Consider the following 17,548-nt stretch of genomic DNA (forward strand, 5'->3'; position numbering starts at 1 on the left):
TATCATGTAAACTATTTGTCCTTGCCTTGTGAGCTTATTTGAATTTATTTTTAAGACCTTTAGGCAACTTTGGCCGAATGGATGATGATGGGAAAATTAGTGGAATGAAGAAAGTGGTAGGATACTAGACAACTTCGAGAAAACACACATTCGAAAAATGAAATGAAATGAAATGAAATCTTTGAGTTTTACGTCCTGCGATTATGTCGGTTAGGCTAAAGGAGACAGTGATGATGAGTAATGAATGAAATGGTGGAATGAAGAAAGTGGGAGGAAACGGGAGAACCCACGAGCACGGTGTTTGTCCACCACAAAGTTCACTTGGCGGGGGCTGGGATCGAACCCGAGACCCCAAGCACCAGAGGTGAACGCTCTACCACTGAGCCACCGCGGTCCCCATACACAATCAATGTTTGTCCACCACAAAACTCACATGACACTAACCGAGATCGAACCGACTACCACATACACCAGAGGTGAAGGCTTCACGGTGTAGCTACCGTGACTTTTCTTGTCTTGTGTTCTGGGTAATACTTGTAACTTAGTTGTATCTTGATTTGCGTGGTGCAGCCTACTACATTTTACTTTCGTTCCCATGGTATGCTGCTATATTTTTACGAGACAAGAAGAGACAAAACGAGACGAGACGAGACGGGACAGAACCTCTCGAGACGGGACACGAGACGGGACGAACACTTTTTTTCGAGACGAGACACAAGACGAGACATGCTTTGCACGAGACTAGACGAGACAGCCTGAAGTCTCGTCTCGTCTCGTCTCGTTGCAACACTAATTGTAAGGATCCCGACCTTTCAGTGAGTATTAGTTGTTCGAGCACACGTCATAACTATAAACATGTGCTATTGTTTATCAACACGATTACAAACCTACGAGAGAAGAAAGAAACAGAAAGACGAATCCGGCCCGGAAGAAACCGAAGATGGACGAACCACCCAGAAGTCACTCATAAAAGAGGACCAGGAGAGGATCAAACTATCAGTTTACGACAATTCAACTAGCCAACAACACCTGCTCTGACGTCTCATTGGACAAGGTAGTACCCTGAACCTACCTTGTCTCTGATAACTGCATTTTACGAAGGAGGCTCCTTACAAACCGTCTGATAGTCGCTACGGACTAAGGATATTTCTTATATTAATAACACACCAATAATTAAGGCTGCCTTGAGCAACGGATTCTCGTACATATCTAAATTAAAACTTCTTCATTCAAAGCCACTTTACATGCGCTAAGGACTTACTTGCAAACATTTTATTTTGTATTTTACAAATAAATTTTGTAAACTTTTCTATAGAGAATTATTTTTATAATAAAATTTGTAAAGGATTTGAATCCCGGACTATTATCTACTTTATGAAAATATGGGTATGTTAATAATATGTGTATAATACTTCTTTGTTAGAAAGGAAAACTTGATAGTGTCTGTTGAGAAATTACTTTGATAAAATCATTGTGCCGAACAGAAGTTATAAGAAATCATGTACAGTATTACTTTTTTTTTAAAAAAAAATACATAATTTAAGATATCAATCTGATATACTTTCAGTACAAAAAAACACATAATTTTCTCCTTTTTGAGAAAGTTGGTCACAGTCCTCGCTCAATAATTCCCTTTCATTTTCATTTTCTTAAATATTTTTTTTTTTAAAAAAAAGAAGAAAACACAAATAAGTAATTTTTGTTTCACCTAACTACTTCAGCATAAAACAACAACAAAAAAATCATTATTGGACTTTTCTCATGTAAACATATAGATAACATTTCGTGTGCAAACACTAACAAGTGAAAAATATACAGTATTTAAAACGATATCTTCATATAAAAAGGTTTCGCTTGCTGTTATGGTTGAGGAGATCGCTCTTTCAGCATTTTGCAGATGAAATACGAAGGGCAGTCAAAAAGTTCTCGGAATTTTGTTATAGTTCTCTATTATCATAATATAAGTACACTTTACCTAATCATCTTCAAAGCTGGCACCTTCGGAACACACACACACACACTTGTTTCACCGCTACTGCGATTGGTTGAAGCACCGACGAACGCCCTCTTTTGGGTATCTTCCGAAGTTCAGTCATCGTGTTAGTTTTGAGCTCTTCAACGATGACAAAACGGAAAAGGTCCATTTTTAGCTTTGGAAAGAGCCAAACATCCGATGATGCTAAATTGTTTTTAAAGCTATCAAACTCTCTGGATCAGATTTTTCCCCAATTTGCACATGAACTTGATGTTTGCGCGATGCTCGATCTGTAAAATCACGTCAGCTGATCACTACATATTCATCCGTTCAGCTACACTATTCGTACACTTCGCGTGTTAAGACGTGTTCATACTTGTCAAATTATTAGGAAAAATTAGGCAACCTAAGAACTGTATTGCACAAGATTCATTATGGTTGTGTCATAAATCGTCGGTCCAATGCCAAAACCTTGAATTTGCTGAATTTGGGTAAACTCACGAATGTGGCACATTCCTCGTTTTGCCGTTACATTACCTTGTGTTGAAGCTCATTAGCATTTTAGAATTTCACTATAACTCAGGATTGAGCGATCTTTTGCATACAAGAATCATGCATTTAAATCTATCTGCCCAAAATAATACAAAACTGCACTTAGGTGAAACTGTCAAAACTTGCACATTCGTGGTTTTGGCATTGGACCGACAAAATGCCAAAATTAGAACAACATTCCGGGAACCTTTTGGCTGCCCCTCGTAAATAAGTTAATTGAAGCTCGTTTCACGTTGTGAAACTACGTAAGGTTCGTAATCGAAACCGGAGATGGTGCATCTATCACTTCTGGTATAAAATCGAAGATGATACCTGTTCATGATACGCCGTTTCTGTATAACAATTAGTAGTGTCACGTCTGTACCACGTAAAGAAGTTTGGTTTTTGGAGTCTTGATATGTTCGCAAATAATACAAACCGGAAGTGGGTAGGAATCTACTACAACTTCCGATTTTAGTAGAGAAATTAGAGTAGATATGGAATATATTCTTGAAACACTTAATCTTGGGATACGGTGACTTAGTGGTAGAGTGCTTACCTCTGATGCTTGGAGTCCCAAGTTTGATCCCGGCCAAGTAAGTTTTTGGTGGACACTAATGTGTCCATGTGTTTTCTCGGAGTAAACTCATTTCCCTCACATACTAATTCCACCAATTATTCCATCATCATTCATTTTTCCTAATTACCGTCTCCCTTAGCCTAAAGGAGATAAGCGTGGTACGTTAAACTGAAAGATTTCATTTCATTTTTGAGCCACTTGATTGATTACAGAAAACACCTTCTCGCTGTCTGCAATATTATCGTTTTTTACTCTATAGTGATGAACGTTAAAACCGGAACCGGTTTGTGTCTTCCGTTTCTATCTTGCATAGAGGGTTAAAAGAGAAAAGATTGTGCCTATTATTAGAATGTCAAATTGGTTCCAAAAATATGCTTTTTGCTATCTCTTCTCGTTTTTGCTCTTTTTTTTATAAATCAATATTGAAACCGGAAGTTGTATTAGATTTCTGTCGTTTCTGGTTACCATTGACAGTTAAGGATGGACATGACTTTGTATTCTTTCGATGCTTAATCAGTTGCAGGAAACAATTTCTTCGTTACATATTACCATTTTTGGTCTATAGTGATCAAGCCTAAAACCGGAAATTACTAATTTCTACCACTTCCTGTTCTAATATAACCTACCAATGAATTCGATCCCTAATTTTTGGCTATCTGTATCCTGACCAAAATTCATGGTGATCCACAGTAGCGTATTTACGTGGGTGGCTATCGGCTCAAGCTCTTCCCCCCGAAATAAATTTGTTATATGAACAACTTCATTAAAATTTGTCGGCACCCAAAAGGAAAAATATAAGTGCTTATTCACGTGCTATGCATAGCCCCCCCCCCCCGAAATAAAATCCTAAATACGCCACTGGTGATCCATCAAATAGTTCTTGAGAAATATGCTCCTAACTATCTCTTACCGTGTTTGATCTAGTGAACCGGAAGTAGTCGTAAATTTCTACCACTTCCGGTCGCGCCCGAGGAATAAAGTCTGAGGGATAATGTATTCTTTGGAGGCTTATTCAACTGCAGGAATTTACTCCTTACTATCTCTTGCCGTTTTTGCTCCATGGAAATTCATAGTAAAACCGGAAGTAATAGTACATTTGTACCACTTCCTGTTTTAGCAGAACGATGTGGGTGAAGACATTGTCTTTTCTTGAGACGTTGAATCGATTTGAAACAATCCCTTGACACCATCTTTTACTGATTTCTCTTTTTATGGACATAAACATTAAAACCGGAAGTAGTTAGTTTCTAACACTCCCAGTTTAAATATAAGATTAATAGATGAGATGAAATATATATTCTTAGGATGCTGTCGTATCTCGCTATCTTACTGTTTCTGCTTTATGGCGATGAACGTTAGTTAATTTCTATTAACGTTCGTCTGACTAGAGTGTTAAGGAAGAAAAGGATGGTGGCTCAGTGCTAGATTGTTTACCTCTGGTGCATGGAATCCCTGGTTCGATCCCAGTTTGCGCCAAGTGGGTTTTGTGGTGGACAAACACCGTGCACGTGGGTTTTCTCGGAGTTCTATCACTTTCTTCATTCCACCATTTCATTCATTTCTCATTGTCATCATCTCCTTTACTCTACATGGCATAACCGTGGGACGTAAAACTGAAATATTTCATTTCATTTCATTTTTGCTATGCTGCCGTGTTTACTCTGTTGCAATCAACGTTAGAACTGGAAGTTGTTCATTTATGCCAGTTCTGATTTCAATACGGGGTTAACAGAAAAAAAACTATCTATTTTAGAACGCTAGATGGATTACAGAAAACTGCTTATCTCTGGTAGAGAAATATTGAAACCGGAAATCGTAATGGATTCCTATCACTTCCAGTGTTAGTAAAAAGAGTTAAGGATGGTGATAAAATGTATTCTTGGAATGCTTAATCCATTGCAGAAAATTCTTTATATATATTCTATTCTATTCTTAATCTATTCTATCTATTCGAAATCCATGAACTTTTGAGCGTCTAATCCTGACCAAAATTGATGGTGATTCATCAAGTACTTGTTGAGATTTTCTTTCCTTGAACGGACACAGGGACAAAGTAAATACAGGATGTTTGAAAACAACATCAACAACGTTTTTGGAGGCGATTCCTGACACCAAGATAAGACAAAAAGTATCTATAGACCAACCTGGGTGCACAAATGCTTCCTTTCGGAGTTGGTGAGTACTTCAAATTATATGCCCTTATAATATATATATCTTTACTCTATCTTTAAAAATTGTAGCGCAAGTATACCTTAGGATTCTGAAACATGTATTTTTGGATAGCGCACATAATTAGTTCCTAAGTGAAGTCTTGAAATTAAATTCATTATATATATATATATATATATATATATATATATGTGTGTGTGTGTGTGTGTGTGTGTGTGTGTGTGTGTTTTCTGCAGCTTATAGCTCCGAAAGGAAGAATTTGTGCACCCAGGTTGGTCTATACTTTTTGTCTTATCTTGGTGTCAGGAACCATCTCCCAAACGTTGTCAGTGTTGTTTTAAAACACCTTGTATATAACGGAATTTTTGGTAAACAAAATTCTTTGAAAATTTTGGAACGAAAATAACTAAGCTAAGACCAACGTGCATGTTATGAATAAAAAAAAAGAAAGAAAGAAAAAGCTTCGTTTCAGAAAATTTTATCCGAAGGAACAAAGTTAAAATTTTAGGGCGCTCGAAAACAGTAATGATTTCAGGGATTGGACACACGGGAAGAATTTTCCCCGGAGCATATCGCCGAACGTGCTTGACATGAGTTACCCATACTTTCACAGTACTACTTTTCCTCTCGAGTATTGGAGAAAAGGCACGCTCACAGAAATTTTTGTTTGGGAGGGATTCAAGCCTTGGAGGCGGGTCAGCGACGCAACTTGGCTAGTTATCGCCTGAGGCTAGAACTCACCTTAACGCCTCCCCCCCCTAACCAACCAAACCAAACGCTCTTCCAAATATTCACTCAATTTTTTGCCCTTTCAATCCGGCGACCGGGGCATAAACCCCGTTTGCCCCACTCTAGTTACGTCACTCGGTGGGGGGTCAATACTACAAGCCATACGTCTATGTACTATAGAACGGGTGTTATTCTGCTCCCGAAAAGTCAATAATTGTAAAATACTTTCACCTATATTTTCACCAAAAAAAGTGATAGAATTTGATTCTTTTTATAAGAGAAAGTACAAAAATGAAATGAAATATCAGTTTAACGTCCCACGATTATGCCTTTTTGGCTAAAAGAGGATGACTAAAGCAAATGGATGATGATAAAAGAATTGGTAGATTGAGGATATGGGAGGAAAGGGGAGTATCCCAGGAAATTCCATAGGCACGATGTTGTCCACCACAAGCTTACTTCACCGGGGATCAAACCAGGGACCCACGCACCAGAGGTAAACGCTCTACCATTGAGCCACCGTCCCCCAATGAGAAAGAGTACAGATGAAGTGTAAGATCAAATTTTCATACTACATCAACCATTTCCCTGTTAAAAACGTAATAGTTTTATTGAAAAAGTGTACTAGTAGAGTTAAGAATTTTGGGGGAAACCGGACATGGTGGACCCCATGGGTATGGCCCTGATTGGAAGTCCCCCTGCCCGGGGCAAATCTTCTCAAATTATGACTACTGGTACAGTATTTGTAAATGGACGTGCAGTACACAAGGGTAACATGAAACTGCAATTTAAATTGCCTTAGCATCGGAGAGCGGTTACTCCAGACAAGGCCTCCGGTAGTGTGCCTGGAAGAAATATTGGAAACAACACTTCAATCCAACAATCAGATTAATTCTTATAATGTTGTGCATGTAGTCACTTCTCGTGCCTATATTAACTATATGGACGCTGGTGATCAATTATCATGTTAAGTGTATCATCAAAGTGAAATGATACAAACAGTGGCGGCGATTGGACGTTAAAAATGGAGGGGCAGGATATCTGAATATTTGTATATCAATGTTTGTTTTCCTGATTGTTTCTAACACTTTGTTTGACAAAAGGTTGTATAACTAATAGAATAATATCTTTTTCAGTTAAAATACCGTATATCGTATTTCATATTTTATTAAGTAAATTGCCAAGAGCAACACAAGTAGGTACTAGCCTTGCCTTTGTACTCTTAAACAACGAAGGTGCAAGAAGATTTCATTCCTTGCTCAGGAACATCTTAAAATTCTGTGTGGAAAATTGTGTGATCAGATTATTTAATAACAAATTGGCAAAACAAATAAATAGAAAAGATAATATTAATCAGTAATGTATAATGAGGCTTGTTTTGTAGAAGTTATATTGAAACTGGGGATTAATGAACAACATATTTTTAATTCCACACATGACATTAAATTATGTTATTACTCTTAGAAACTGAAAGTAAAGCATATGCTACGACATTTAAAGAAATACGCAATTGCAATATTAATTGCTTTGCATTGCAATTAAAACGCAATTCCTGTAGCTTTCTTAACTCCACAGAAACACAATTAACCAATACGGTACTCACGCAACGGCAAATATTACTATACATGGTACCATGGAACCAGTAATACATACAAAATCTTTACATTTCCAAATGAAACTATATACATTAAGGGGTCATTTCAAAAAAGTGGGGGTCAACTGCCCCCTCTTGCTACCCTAATCGCCTTTCCTGGATACAAAGATTATACGGGCCGAGGACTGTTCCTGTATAAAACTTCATAGAAATACTGTATGTTAGGCCATTTTGGCGTGATGTTGGAACACAAAGTTACACTTGATTTTATTTATAAAGGTATTCCTATGTATGGCATTTACATATTAGGTCAGTTGTTTCCTTTTGTGATTATCTGTTGAAGGAAAGAGGAAGGGAAAGAGTACGATTTCCAGTCGCGTTCTGCCGCCTTGTGTAGTTCAACCTTAATATCTCTTTGTATAAGTTTGACCATTGATCTAGTTACCAGAACTTCCGCTAGAGAGAGCTAAAGTTGCTGTCACAATCAGCTGATGCACCAAAACGTAGAGGAGTGACGTCAGCAGCGAGAGTTTTGTTGTTGTGCGCATTGCCTCGCTGGAGGTTCTGGTAGTGGTTTGCAGGTTTTGCTTGTTCACACGTGGTGTTTGTGACACCCGTATCCAATACAAATTCAATCTGCTGGGGCAAGGCAAATACCAGCAAAGCAAGTGAAAGACGACAACCGCAGCTTTTATTTGGTGATTTTTGTTTTTTGAGAAAAAAAAAAAGCAGAAATTTTGATAGTGGTCTGGTAATCGTGATAGTGTTGTGATTTTTTTTCAGTGTGGGGGAGTGTCACGCATGTGAGTTGAAATCCTGTGTGTTATTTTTTAATACTTTTTTTTTTCTTTTTAGTGGCGGAAATAAGTCGTGATAGTGCATGTGGAAGTTGTTGTGATATTCCTCAATGGCTGTTAATTGGTGTCCAAAATCATCTTATTCAGTGACACCTGTACGTTTAGTTCTTGGACTTACAGCCCCTACTCATGCTGTTAAAACACATGCAATTGTATTGTTGCTTTTACTGCACTACGGACCGCAGTCAGCAGCTGCAGATTGTTACCAGGATGTCGAATATACAACTGCACTGTTAAATGTAACGTATCAGGACCCTGCCACTGGGAAATTGCACACTGAAGTGTCCGAGGTAGCTCATTACGGCGATGGGAAAGTCGGTCCTGCCCGTGGAGTGTTAGTGCATTTGCGTACCGCGTCTGGTGACCCGGATTATGGTTGCGAGTACCCGCTACATGTGAAAATTCCAGTGGATAAGCCGTGGATTGCATTGGTAAAGAGAGGCAATTGCAATTTTGATCAGAAAGTACAGAATGCGTACAGAAGCAATGCATCTGCAGTTATTGTGTACAATGACAGGGAGGCCGATACGTTGGAAAGAATGAAGCTGACAAAAGGAAGTGAGTATCATCTTTATTTTGTACTTTATCTATGTTGTGAAGTTGTAGATGTAAAAAGTACCATCACGATATTCTTTTATAATACAGTATTCATTGATTTGTTAAGGCCATGCTCGTAGCTAGGGCAGCAGTGTCATTTCTGATTGTTATCTTTTAGATTAAATATATATAAATGGCAATCTCAGGGAGGCAAAACTCCACTGAGCACCTATGAGTTAGGAGCAGCTCATAATCCAGTGACCATTTTTATCCCTCCCCCCCTTCCCCCTTGAAACTGGCAGTTCTTTCTTCATACATACATATGAATGTAGGATGGACTAAGGCAAAGACGTTTGAAGGATGGTCACCCTCTCGTAGTATTCTGGCTAGGGTTTAAGGCTGTTTGCTTAGCTCCCCACATTAAAAAAAAAAAAAAAAAAAAAAAAAAAAAAAAAAAAAAGTGAATAACAATCAAAAAATATCAAAAGTGTAGAAAGTGAACTAGGTAGAATCTGTAACACGCTATATAAATAAACCGCGAAGTTTTAAAGTGGTATATTAGTTAAAGTGGTAGCGCGTTGGCTTCGCATTCGCAAGGTCCTGGGTTCGAATCCCGCTGCCGACCATCCTGACTGGTTTTCCAGGGTTTCCCTCAGTCCTACCAGGCAAATGCCGGAATAGTACCTACTAAAGTAGGTCTTGGCCGATACCTTCGCAAATCCTCTCCATTGTTGTTTTTGGATATCCAGTGTAAAATGGCCTCTGACCTGTATCTGGTGATTGTTAAATAAACACATAACTAATTGTTTTCAAAATGTTCATTATAGACCGGACATTTGGAGTTCGCTGTTAATCACATCATAATTTTGAGCACTGATTTTTTATTTTTAGTTTAGCGCCCCTTTCAGCAGCGAGACTATATGAGACGTGAGCCTACAGCTTAACGTGGAATCCGAACCGTATGAGCTCCCGTCGGGAACTGAACCCGGGTCTCACACGCATAAGACGCTGCGCTAATCGCTTAGCAGCGAGAGAGCTTGCCACCGGAATTTCTACACAATGTAAAATGGGTCTGAGTCAATTTTACATAGTAAATAATTAAATACGGGAATGAATTTTTGGGGGTCTGTAAGGACTTGTATGACAGAAACCATCTTAACTTTCTGTTGTTGGAAGTAAGATAAATTAGGAGATCCGAATGCGTAAATTCGAACCCGTGGCTTTCCGGTTGCTATGCGAAAGTGCTAACCTCTCATGTTCATAGTATAGCCTCTGTGTACATCATTTTTATAATCTTTTTTTACTAAAAAGCTTCTTTTTATAAGATAGCAAAAACTGTTGGTTATATTTTACAACAGTTTTGTCTTGAATAGTCACCATGCTCAAAAGATGGTTGAACTTCCATCGATCAAATCAATATTTACAACAAGCAGTGAGTAGATCGGAAATTAATCCTTCTTTTAACTATAGACTATTGCATTTTACTACTAGCAGCGTTCACCCCGCTTCGCTGCGGTCACCCCGGAACGCAATAAACTTTGTTACTTAGATAATTTTTACTTTTTCGCTTTCAAGTGATATGATAAAAACCATAGAAGATTGCAGTAAATCTTAACATTATATCGCCTGTCATTTATGTTAACCCGCCCCGCTTCGCTGCGGTCATCCCGGTGCTGGCATATTGTAAAAGTGTCTGTAAAAATAAGCAAATCAATTAAAAAATTTTAAACAGAAGATTCAAGCTATTTTCCGCTGTATATCGCCTGTCATTTATGTTAACCCGCCGAGTGACACGGTCATGCGGGTTGCATATAAATACGTTTATTTTTACCTATGATGAACTAATAATAAAGGATTTGTACGTTATGGACACCTGAATGGTCAATTATCTCAAGACACTGGTAATTAAAAATTAAAGTGATATGGTAAAAACCATCTAGGGTCCAAATCCTAATAACCCCCCAAAAATGAAAGAAATTGGTTCAGCCGTATTAGCGTGATGAGCGGACAAAAAATTGTACGTTCTCTTTTATATATATAGATGACCATTTATTGTGTTACGGTGTTTTAAGCTGTATTTCTTTCTTAACTTGCAGCGATATAGCCATTACAAGCTTTCAGGACTATATCTGTATGTTTGTTATACGTTATATCCTGTGTTGTGTTGTCATAGCAACGTCTGCGTTGGGACTCCATTACTGATCTAGTCACCATATTAGCAATGGTTTCAGTGTGTACAATTCAGTACCGCTTTCTGTCTTTGTACTGCATATTATTGATAAACACATATAGTCTTGAGAGCAAAAGTACTGTATATCGTGTTCTTTATATTGTTGGCTTAGAGCACTTGTATACCTCATGGGCAAGCAAGAAATCAATAGAATGGAATATGTTTGTTAGTCTGGATTAAGGTGTACATTTTACGATGTATAAAGTTTCACTTAGCAGAGTTTTCTTGGAGGAAAAGGTGTTGGCATTATAATTAGTATGAATATTACAACTTTCACGCTTTGAATATGTATACTCACGTTTCTAGATCGGTCTTCGCTTTTAGTAGCAACTGCAAAATATAACATCGGGACTACCATCAGTCCACATATTTACTAAAACTGTAAGATACGGCCCTACTGTTCTGATAGACATCATTGTACAATTTGTCTGTTCCAGCAGAGTGACCTAGATGAAGATACTTTCTACGAGAACCCTCTTTCGCATTCACTGGAAGGTATTGCAATTGTGACCAAAGTGTGCTTTGGAGGGAACAGTGGCGTAGCGAGAAACTCATTAAGAGGGAGGCTCACAGATACATGCACAGGGCCTGAAAAATCCCCGTCACTTGACGAGTGTAAATACGGGTCTGGCGCCTGTTTTTCAGAGTGGACCATTTATACCATATTTTAGAGCTCCTGGAAAGTAAGTTTTTTGAACGTGATTGTCTCATGACAAACTAGGACCTATTAAAAACAAATGTCGTAACATCAGGGTCACAAATGAAACATGCTGCATATGGCAGAATTATTTTCGGTGTCACAGTACTACGGCGGGGACTTAGACTGGGTCAGGTCCCCATGGCTTCGCTCAGTACCGTCATTTCAGATTTGGCTTGGGGGATAGCAAGACCCCTTGATATAAGTAAAGTTTCGCGTTTTTCACTGACTTACTAAACTATATTGATAAAATCTATATACATCTCAAACTGCAAATGCCCCTTCCTGCCCCCTAAATGACGCCCCTGGCTACGCTACTGAGAGGAAATAGTATATTCGGAACTTAATTTTCCAGAAGATGTGGAAACAGTGAAGTGCGTCTCTAATTTTAGCTACTCTGAAAGCAAGTGTCAAAATCTAAACGAATGCACGTAATAGTGTTTTATCCAGACATGTTAGAAGGGGAAAATATCACGCACCCCAGATAAGAAAATTATTTTGCAGATATGGGTGTAGCCAGGGGTAAAAGTGCGGGGAAACGCAGGGGTATATCGTCCCCCTACCTCTAAAAAATTTGTACGGCGTCGCCCCAGTTCCTAAAAAAGTTACAATGGGGAAAGATGGTGGGGGGACGGCGGGACGTCATGCCGCTACCTCTGTCCCCCTACTTTTTCAGTTCCACTTTTACCCCTTAGTATAGCATATGTAAGTGATCAATATTGTCTCCCATACAGCTTAAAATTCTTCTCTCCCAGACTGGATAAAGTATTGCGTAAAATCTACTTGTTGCACTCTTCAGCTATATGTAAATTGAACATATTTTTTTCATAAAAATAATTAAATAAAATGCTTTAAAGAATATCTTAACTTCGAAAACAATGTGGCCGTAGTGCGTACATCCAGAAAAAGAAAACTTTGCTTATTGTAAATATAATTACGTATTATGTAAGAACTTAGTGTGATTAAAGAAGAACGCATTCCCACTCTTATTATAGCTTGTTTTTTGTGTATATGCTGCCTTCCACTAATCATAATCAAGTCTACGTGTGTGGAGTTACAATGACATGGTTTGGCACATTTGCTTTATTCTCTTTTAAAGTAAATTCCTTCAATATTCCTTAGCAATCCTAAATAGTTTCACTGTCGCCTGACGTAAAATGCTGTTCGATTTTTCATCCAAGCTATTTAACTCAGCGTAGTGATCATTACGGCAACTTCAAAGCTTTTAAACAACGGTCCATACATAGGTTGTCTGTTATTGCAAGAATTAGATTCAATATGCTGATCACTGTTCGTTCAGTGATCAGTCACCTCGAGACCTCGTGTGCTGTAGTGACACCGACTTATCTCTATAGGCGGATCAGGAAAAGTATTAATTGGATTAATTTAAGTATCTAAGAGATAGATAGCAGTGTTTAAAGATATTTGTTGATTTTACGTCGTATTTTGGCATTTTGCAGAACTCAATATACAACATAATATAGCCTCAAAATGTGGTAACATACATTGAACGTCATCGAGGGGGGGGGGACTCAAGCACCCAAGCTCATATCTCTTCAGATCGTAAGAGCAGTTTTTCCGTAATATCTTGCAGAAAAGTAGGGGTTAAAACTTGGCAATCCCCTCTTTGCGTACGCCCTGTCTCAATGGAGCTTTGTGGGGCCGCAGTGGCTCACTGGTAGAGCGTTCACCTCTGGTACAGTCCGCAGCAAAAAAAAAAAAAAAAAAAAAAAAAAACTGCAACAAGAGCATGTAAGTTTATTATGAAACGACGGAATCTTTTGCTCTAAAATAAGTGTGCAGGGGAGGACACTTCTGGCGTAATTCGTGCCACTTAGACGTTATGTCGATTCCCTGCGCTGTTGGGCGTAGTTTCACAAACTTGCATGCTCATGTTGCAGGTTTTTTCCTGCGGACTGTACATGGGGTCCTTGGTTCAATCCCAACTCGCGCCAAGTGAGTTTGTGGTGGACCATGTGTGTGGGTTTTCTGGTGGTTCTTCAGTTTCCTCCCACTTCCTTCATTCTCACCATTTCATTCATTTCTCATCATCGTAGTCTTCTTGGGCCTATCCCGTGAGATGTAAGCCTTAAGATTTCATTTTGTTTCAATGGAACTTTTTAGTGCTTCTAAAATGCCATACCCTCAAATGGCCAATGTTTTCATCATTTTCGATGTTAAACAGTACGTACTTTACAAAGCAAATGTCATGATGAAGTTGCATACTGCTTCACGGAAAGAAAGGGAGCAACTACTGTAGTAGATGAAAATATTTCGTAAGTGTTAAAACGTTATGTTTGAAGTTTTAATATTTGTTCTTTATTTCTTTCATTCATTCAAAGCTTTTTAAAATTTGAAAGTATTGCTAAACGGATTCTATTTCAACTTTTTTTTTCTCGTTCGAAAGTTCTATGAACATGAGTGTAAAACAAGAATTTTAGAAATAATAATAATAAAAAAAAAAGATCAAAGGATTGCGATCTTTTCCAGTAATTAGTTTTTGGAACAGGGTCCACAAAATTTTTGAAGGTCCCTAAATCGAGTTTTCGTATTTTCTACGGAATAAGGACATCACACTGAGTTAAGTGATAGTTTGGAGTTTAGCTACATTATGTGTAGTTCTTATGTCATATAAGGCGTACAAGAAAATTTTTGATTCAAATATATTGGATCTTTTGATCCATTGACATTCGTAACCGACAGATTGCGACGATAAGACAAAATAATTGCAATGACATCTAAAGTAAACTTTGACCACGGTTGGAATAAGTATTTGACCACGAGATGAGAAGTACTTTTTTAAATTCAGGATGAGACCAGAATTTTCACGAACCTGTGGGCAACACTAGTTCACGCAAATCTTACATCTTCTCAAACTCTGTTTTACTGTTTCCTGATTCATAGTAAATAGAAACATACATTGATAAAGGGATTAATCGAATACAATGAAGAGTATTTATCAACGTTTCAAGTTACACAAGTCATTGTACAGTCACAAAAGAAAGTATTCTTCAGTTGACAAAATATATTTTGCTAATAACTCAACAACAAATTAACCTATCAGAATATCGATTTTGGCAAGTTATCAAGTTATAACTATTCTAAGGATAGCAAAAGAGAAGATCCAAATTAATTCATTTGTTCTTGAGTTGTTAGCAAATGAAAATTTATCAACTGTCAAAATACTTTCTCTCTCGTGTGTACATCACACTTCAATATCAAAAATGATTTAAATTTTGTTATATTCATTCTTCGTGGACCTGAGTGAAGTGAAAGGTTTATGATCATCTCTAGATGAAATTGAGAATGAAAGAAATTGAGGTATAAATTTTGTACAGTCCGCAGCAAAAAACCTGCAAAATGAGCATCTAAGTTAATTGTGAATCGACGAAGCCTTTTGCTCCAAAATGAGTGTGCAAGGAAGGACGCCGAGGTTTCTCCTGGCGTGATTCGTGCCATTTAGACGTTATGGTGATTCCCTGGGCTGTTAGGCGTAGTTTCACAATAAACTTACATACTCATGTTGCGGGTGTTTTTGCTGCGAACTGTAGATAGATTTACTAATGAGACGGAAAAAGCTTTTCCAGTATTGAGACGAGACCGGACATCTCTCTCGTGGGCGACACTGCTTGGATTATCTTCCAGTGAAAATGAAAGTGGGCAAAGGTGCCAATTTCTCTGTAAGTTTGGAGGAGGGGGATTCAGATGTGTGTTTGGTTGAAGACAAGAGTCTATGAAGGCATATATGAGGATTTAAAGAGAAATTGATTTTAAATTATGCCAAATATTGTATATTCATAAGAAATACATATAACAATAAAAATACATATTCATAAAGATACATGGGGGCTCACATGAGTATTGGGGGCTTGCCCCCGAGGATCGGCGCCCTTAAAAATGGATTATCTGGGAATAACTTTATGGTAGCAACGTCAAGGCCACTTCTGTTTGTATGTGAGGAACTTGTGTACTACTTTATCAGGATATAAAAACAATCTCTTACATAGTTTAATCCAGGGATGCAAATAACCACTCGCCCGGGGCGAGTGGTTCATCGGTGCGGGCGAGTATTTAATGTCATACCGAAGGTAAGTAAATGATTTCTTTGTGGGATGTGGGCTAGTAGGTTTTTTTTTTTTTTTTTTTCTGGGGCGAGTAAAATTTTGTTGTTTATTTGCATTCCTGGCTTTAATCCTAGAAAACATGTGGACTCATAGCTGTTTCGAGGTCATCATTCTGCGGTTGATAACAAAAGCAAGAAGCAATGTAGAGGCGACGACGGTATGTAGGTTGGATCGTCTGTTAAAAATGTGGAAATGGTTGTAATAATATGTTCATGGTGAGTACGGCACCTTTTCTCCGAGAAGAAAGAAAGAAAAAAAAAAGCACTTACAATGCTTACGAGTTGTTTTTCTTTCTTGATTTATTTCTTCGGCACTACAATGGTAGTCAAAAGAAGTTCACCTCCAACAGCCTTTAGTTGTACACCTGTAATGTTTAATTAAATCCCGGTGATTCTGTTGACCTTGAATTCTATTTTTATTTGCAAGATCTGTGGGTAATTGCGGAAGAATACCTTGTTTTGAACCATAGCTACTGTTCTTCGAATCTGTGGTCATTTTAGATTTCCACATCGGAGGGGCCTTTGAGTAGTACTGTCAGAGTGTGCCCCTACGTTCAGAACGATCGTAAATATGCCTTTGTTCAACCCCACTGAGATAATCACTGCTTCAACTGATGTATAAATGGCATTTGGAGGGAATATTTAAATGAACTTAAGTCGGTCGGTAAAGAGTCTACCTATCAACTGGGCGGCCTTGATTCTATTTCCGGTTCGAAACTTTTCTCCTAATTTCATTGTAATGCAGCAGAGGGTTTAGCGTAGCCTCTGTAAAATGGGTAAGGCTGATCGCACATTGACCGCAGGACAGGATAACCGAGGTTCAATATAGTGGGCAATACAACAAAGCTTTGTATCGCATATTCGCTCGACTGGGTGCTAGACAGACCTCTCTCAAGGTTGGGGTTGAGGTACACGGTCATTTCACTTCGAGTATGGCTATTTGAGAATGCATTTCCGATGCGTACCTCCCGCAGCGAACGCGACCTAGGTGACTACTCAATAAATTTACTTTCGTCGCCAGAGTTATAAATCATACTGTGAGCCAGTCAGGGTTTCCAAGTCTTTTTTTTTCTATGTAACCCTATTGTGTTACATTCGGAATTTTCTTTTCTTATACACGCACTTACTATATAATAGCAGAGTTCCAATACTCTGCGCAAAGCATCTTCCAAGTAGCTGTTTCTTGCTAAAATTCCTTTGCGTGGCAACACCTCTTTCCTTCTTTCCCTTCCTTTGGAAATCTTTTACTGATTCCGAAACCATAAGCGGTCTATTGATCCGAAATGCATCAAATACACTCGAGCTGGCGTATTCTGCTCGTTTTTATTGTTTTCGCGTTTGTAGCGAATTGTGATTAGCCATCCAGCGTATTCCAGCGTAATACATGGCCAGCGTATTCCAAGCGTACGTATGAGCCATGAAAACGCGTTGCGAACGCGTGAAATAGCCGTAGACTTAAGCGTCTTTCTGCATATCTCCTCCTTCCCTTCCTCTGCCTGATTGTCCTGCTTCTGCTCAATGTGCTG

General features: G+C 38.4%; 1 protein-coding gene across 2 annotated transcripts in view; it reads left to right on the plus strand.

The window, feature by feature from the left end:
• Nucleotides 1-17,548, plus strand: part of gol (ring finger protein goliath) — a 420,378-nt gene that overhangs the window by 20,404 nt on the left and 382,426 nt on the right. The window contains exon 1 of one of the 2 annotated variants that reach the window (XM_081738799.1): nt 8,113-8,993. The exons of the other annotated variant lie outside the window; for it this stretch is intronic. Within the exon in view, the coding sequence (XP_081594925.1) occupies nt 8,486-8,993 (508 nt within the window). The 5' untranslated portion in view covers nt 8,113-8,485. Of the gene's footprint in view, nt 1-8,112; nt 8,994-17,548 lie in introns of those variants that run through there. 2 annotated transcript variants of the gene reach the window in all.

Source organism: Thermobia domestica, chromosome 14, assembly GCF_964235325.1.
Source record: "Thermobia domestica chromosome 14, izTheDome1.hap1.1, whole genome shotgun sequence".
NCBI lineage: Eukaryota > Metazoa > Arthropoda > Insecta > Zygentoma > Lepismatidae > Thermobia > Thermobia domestica.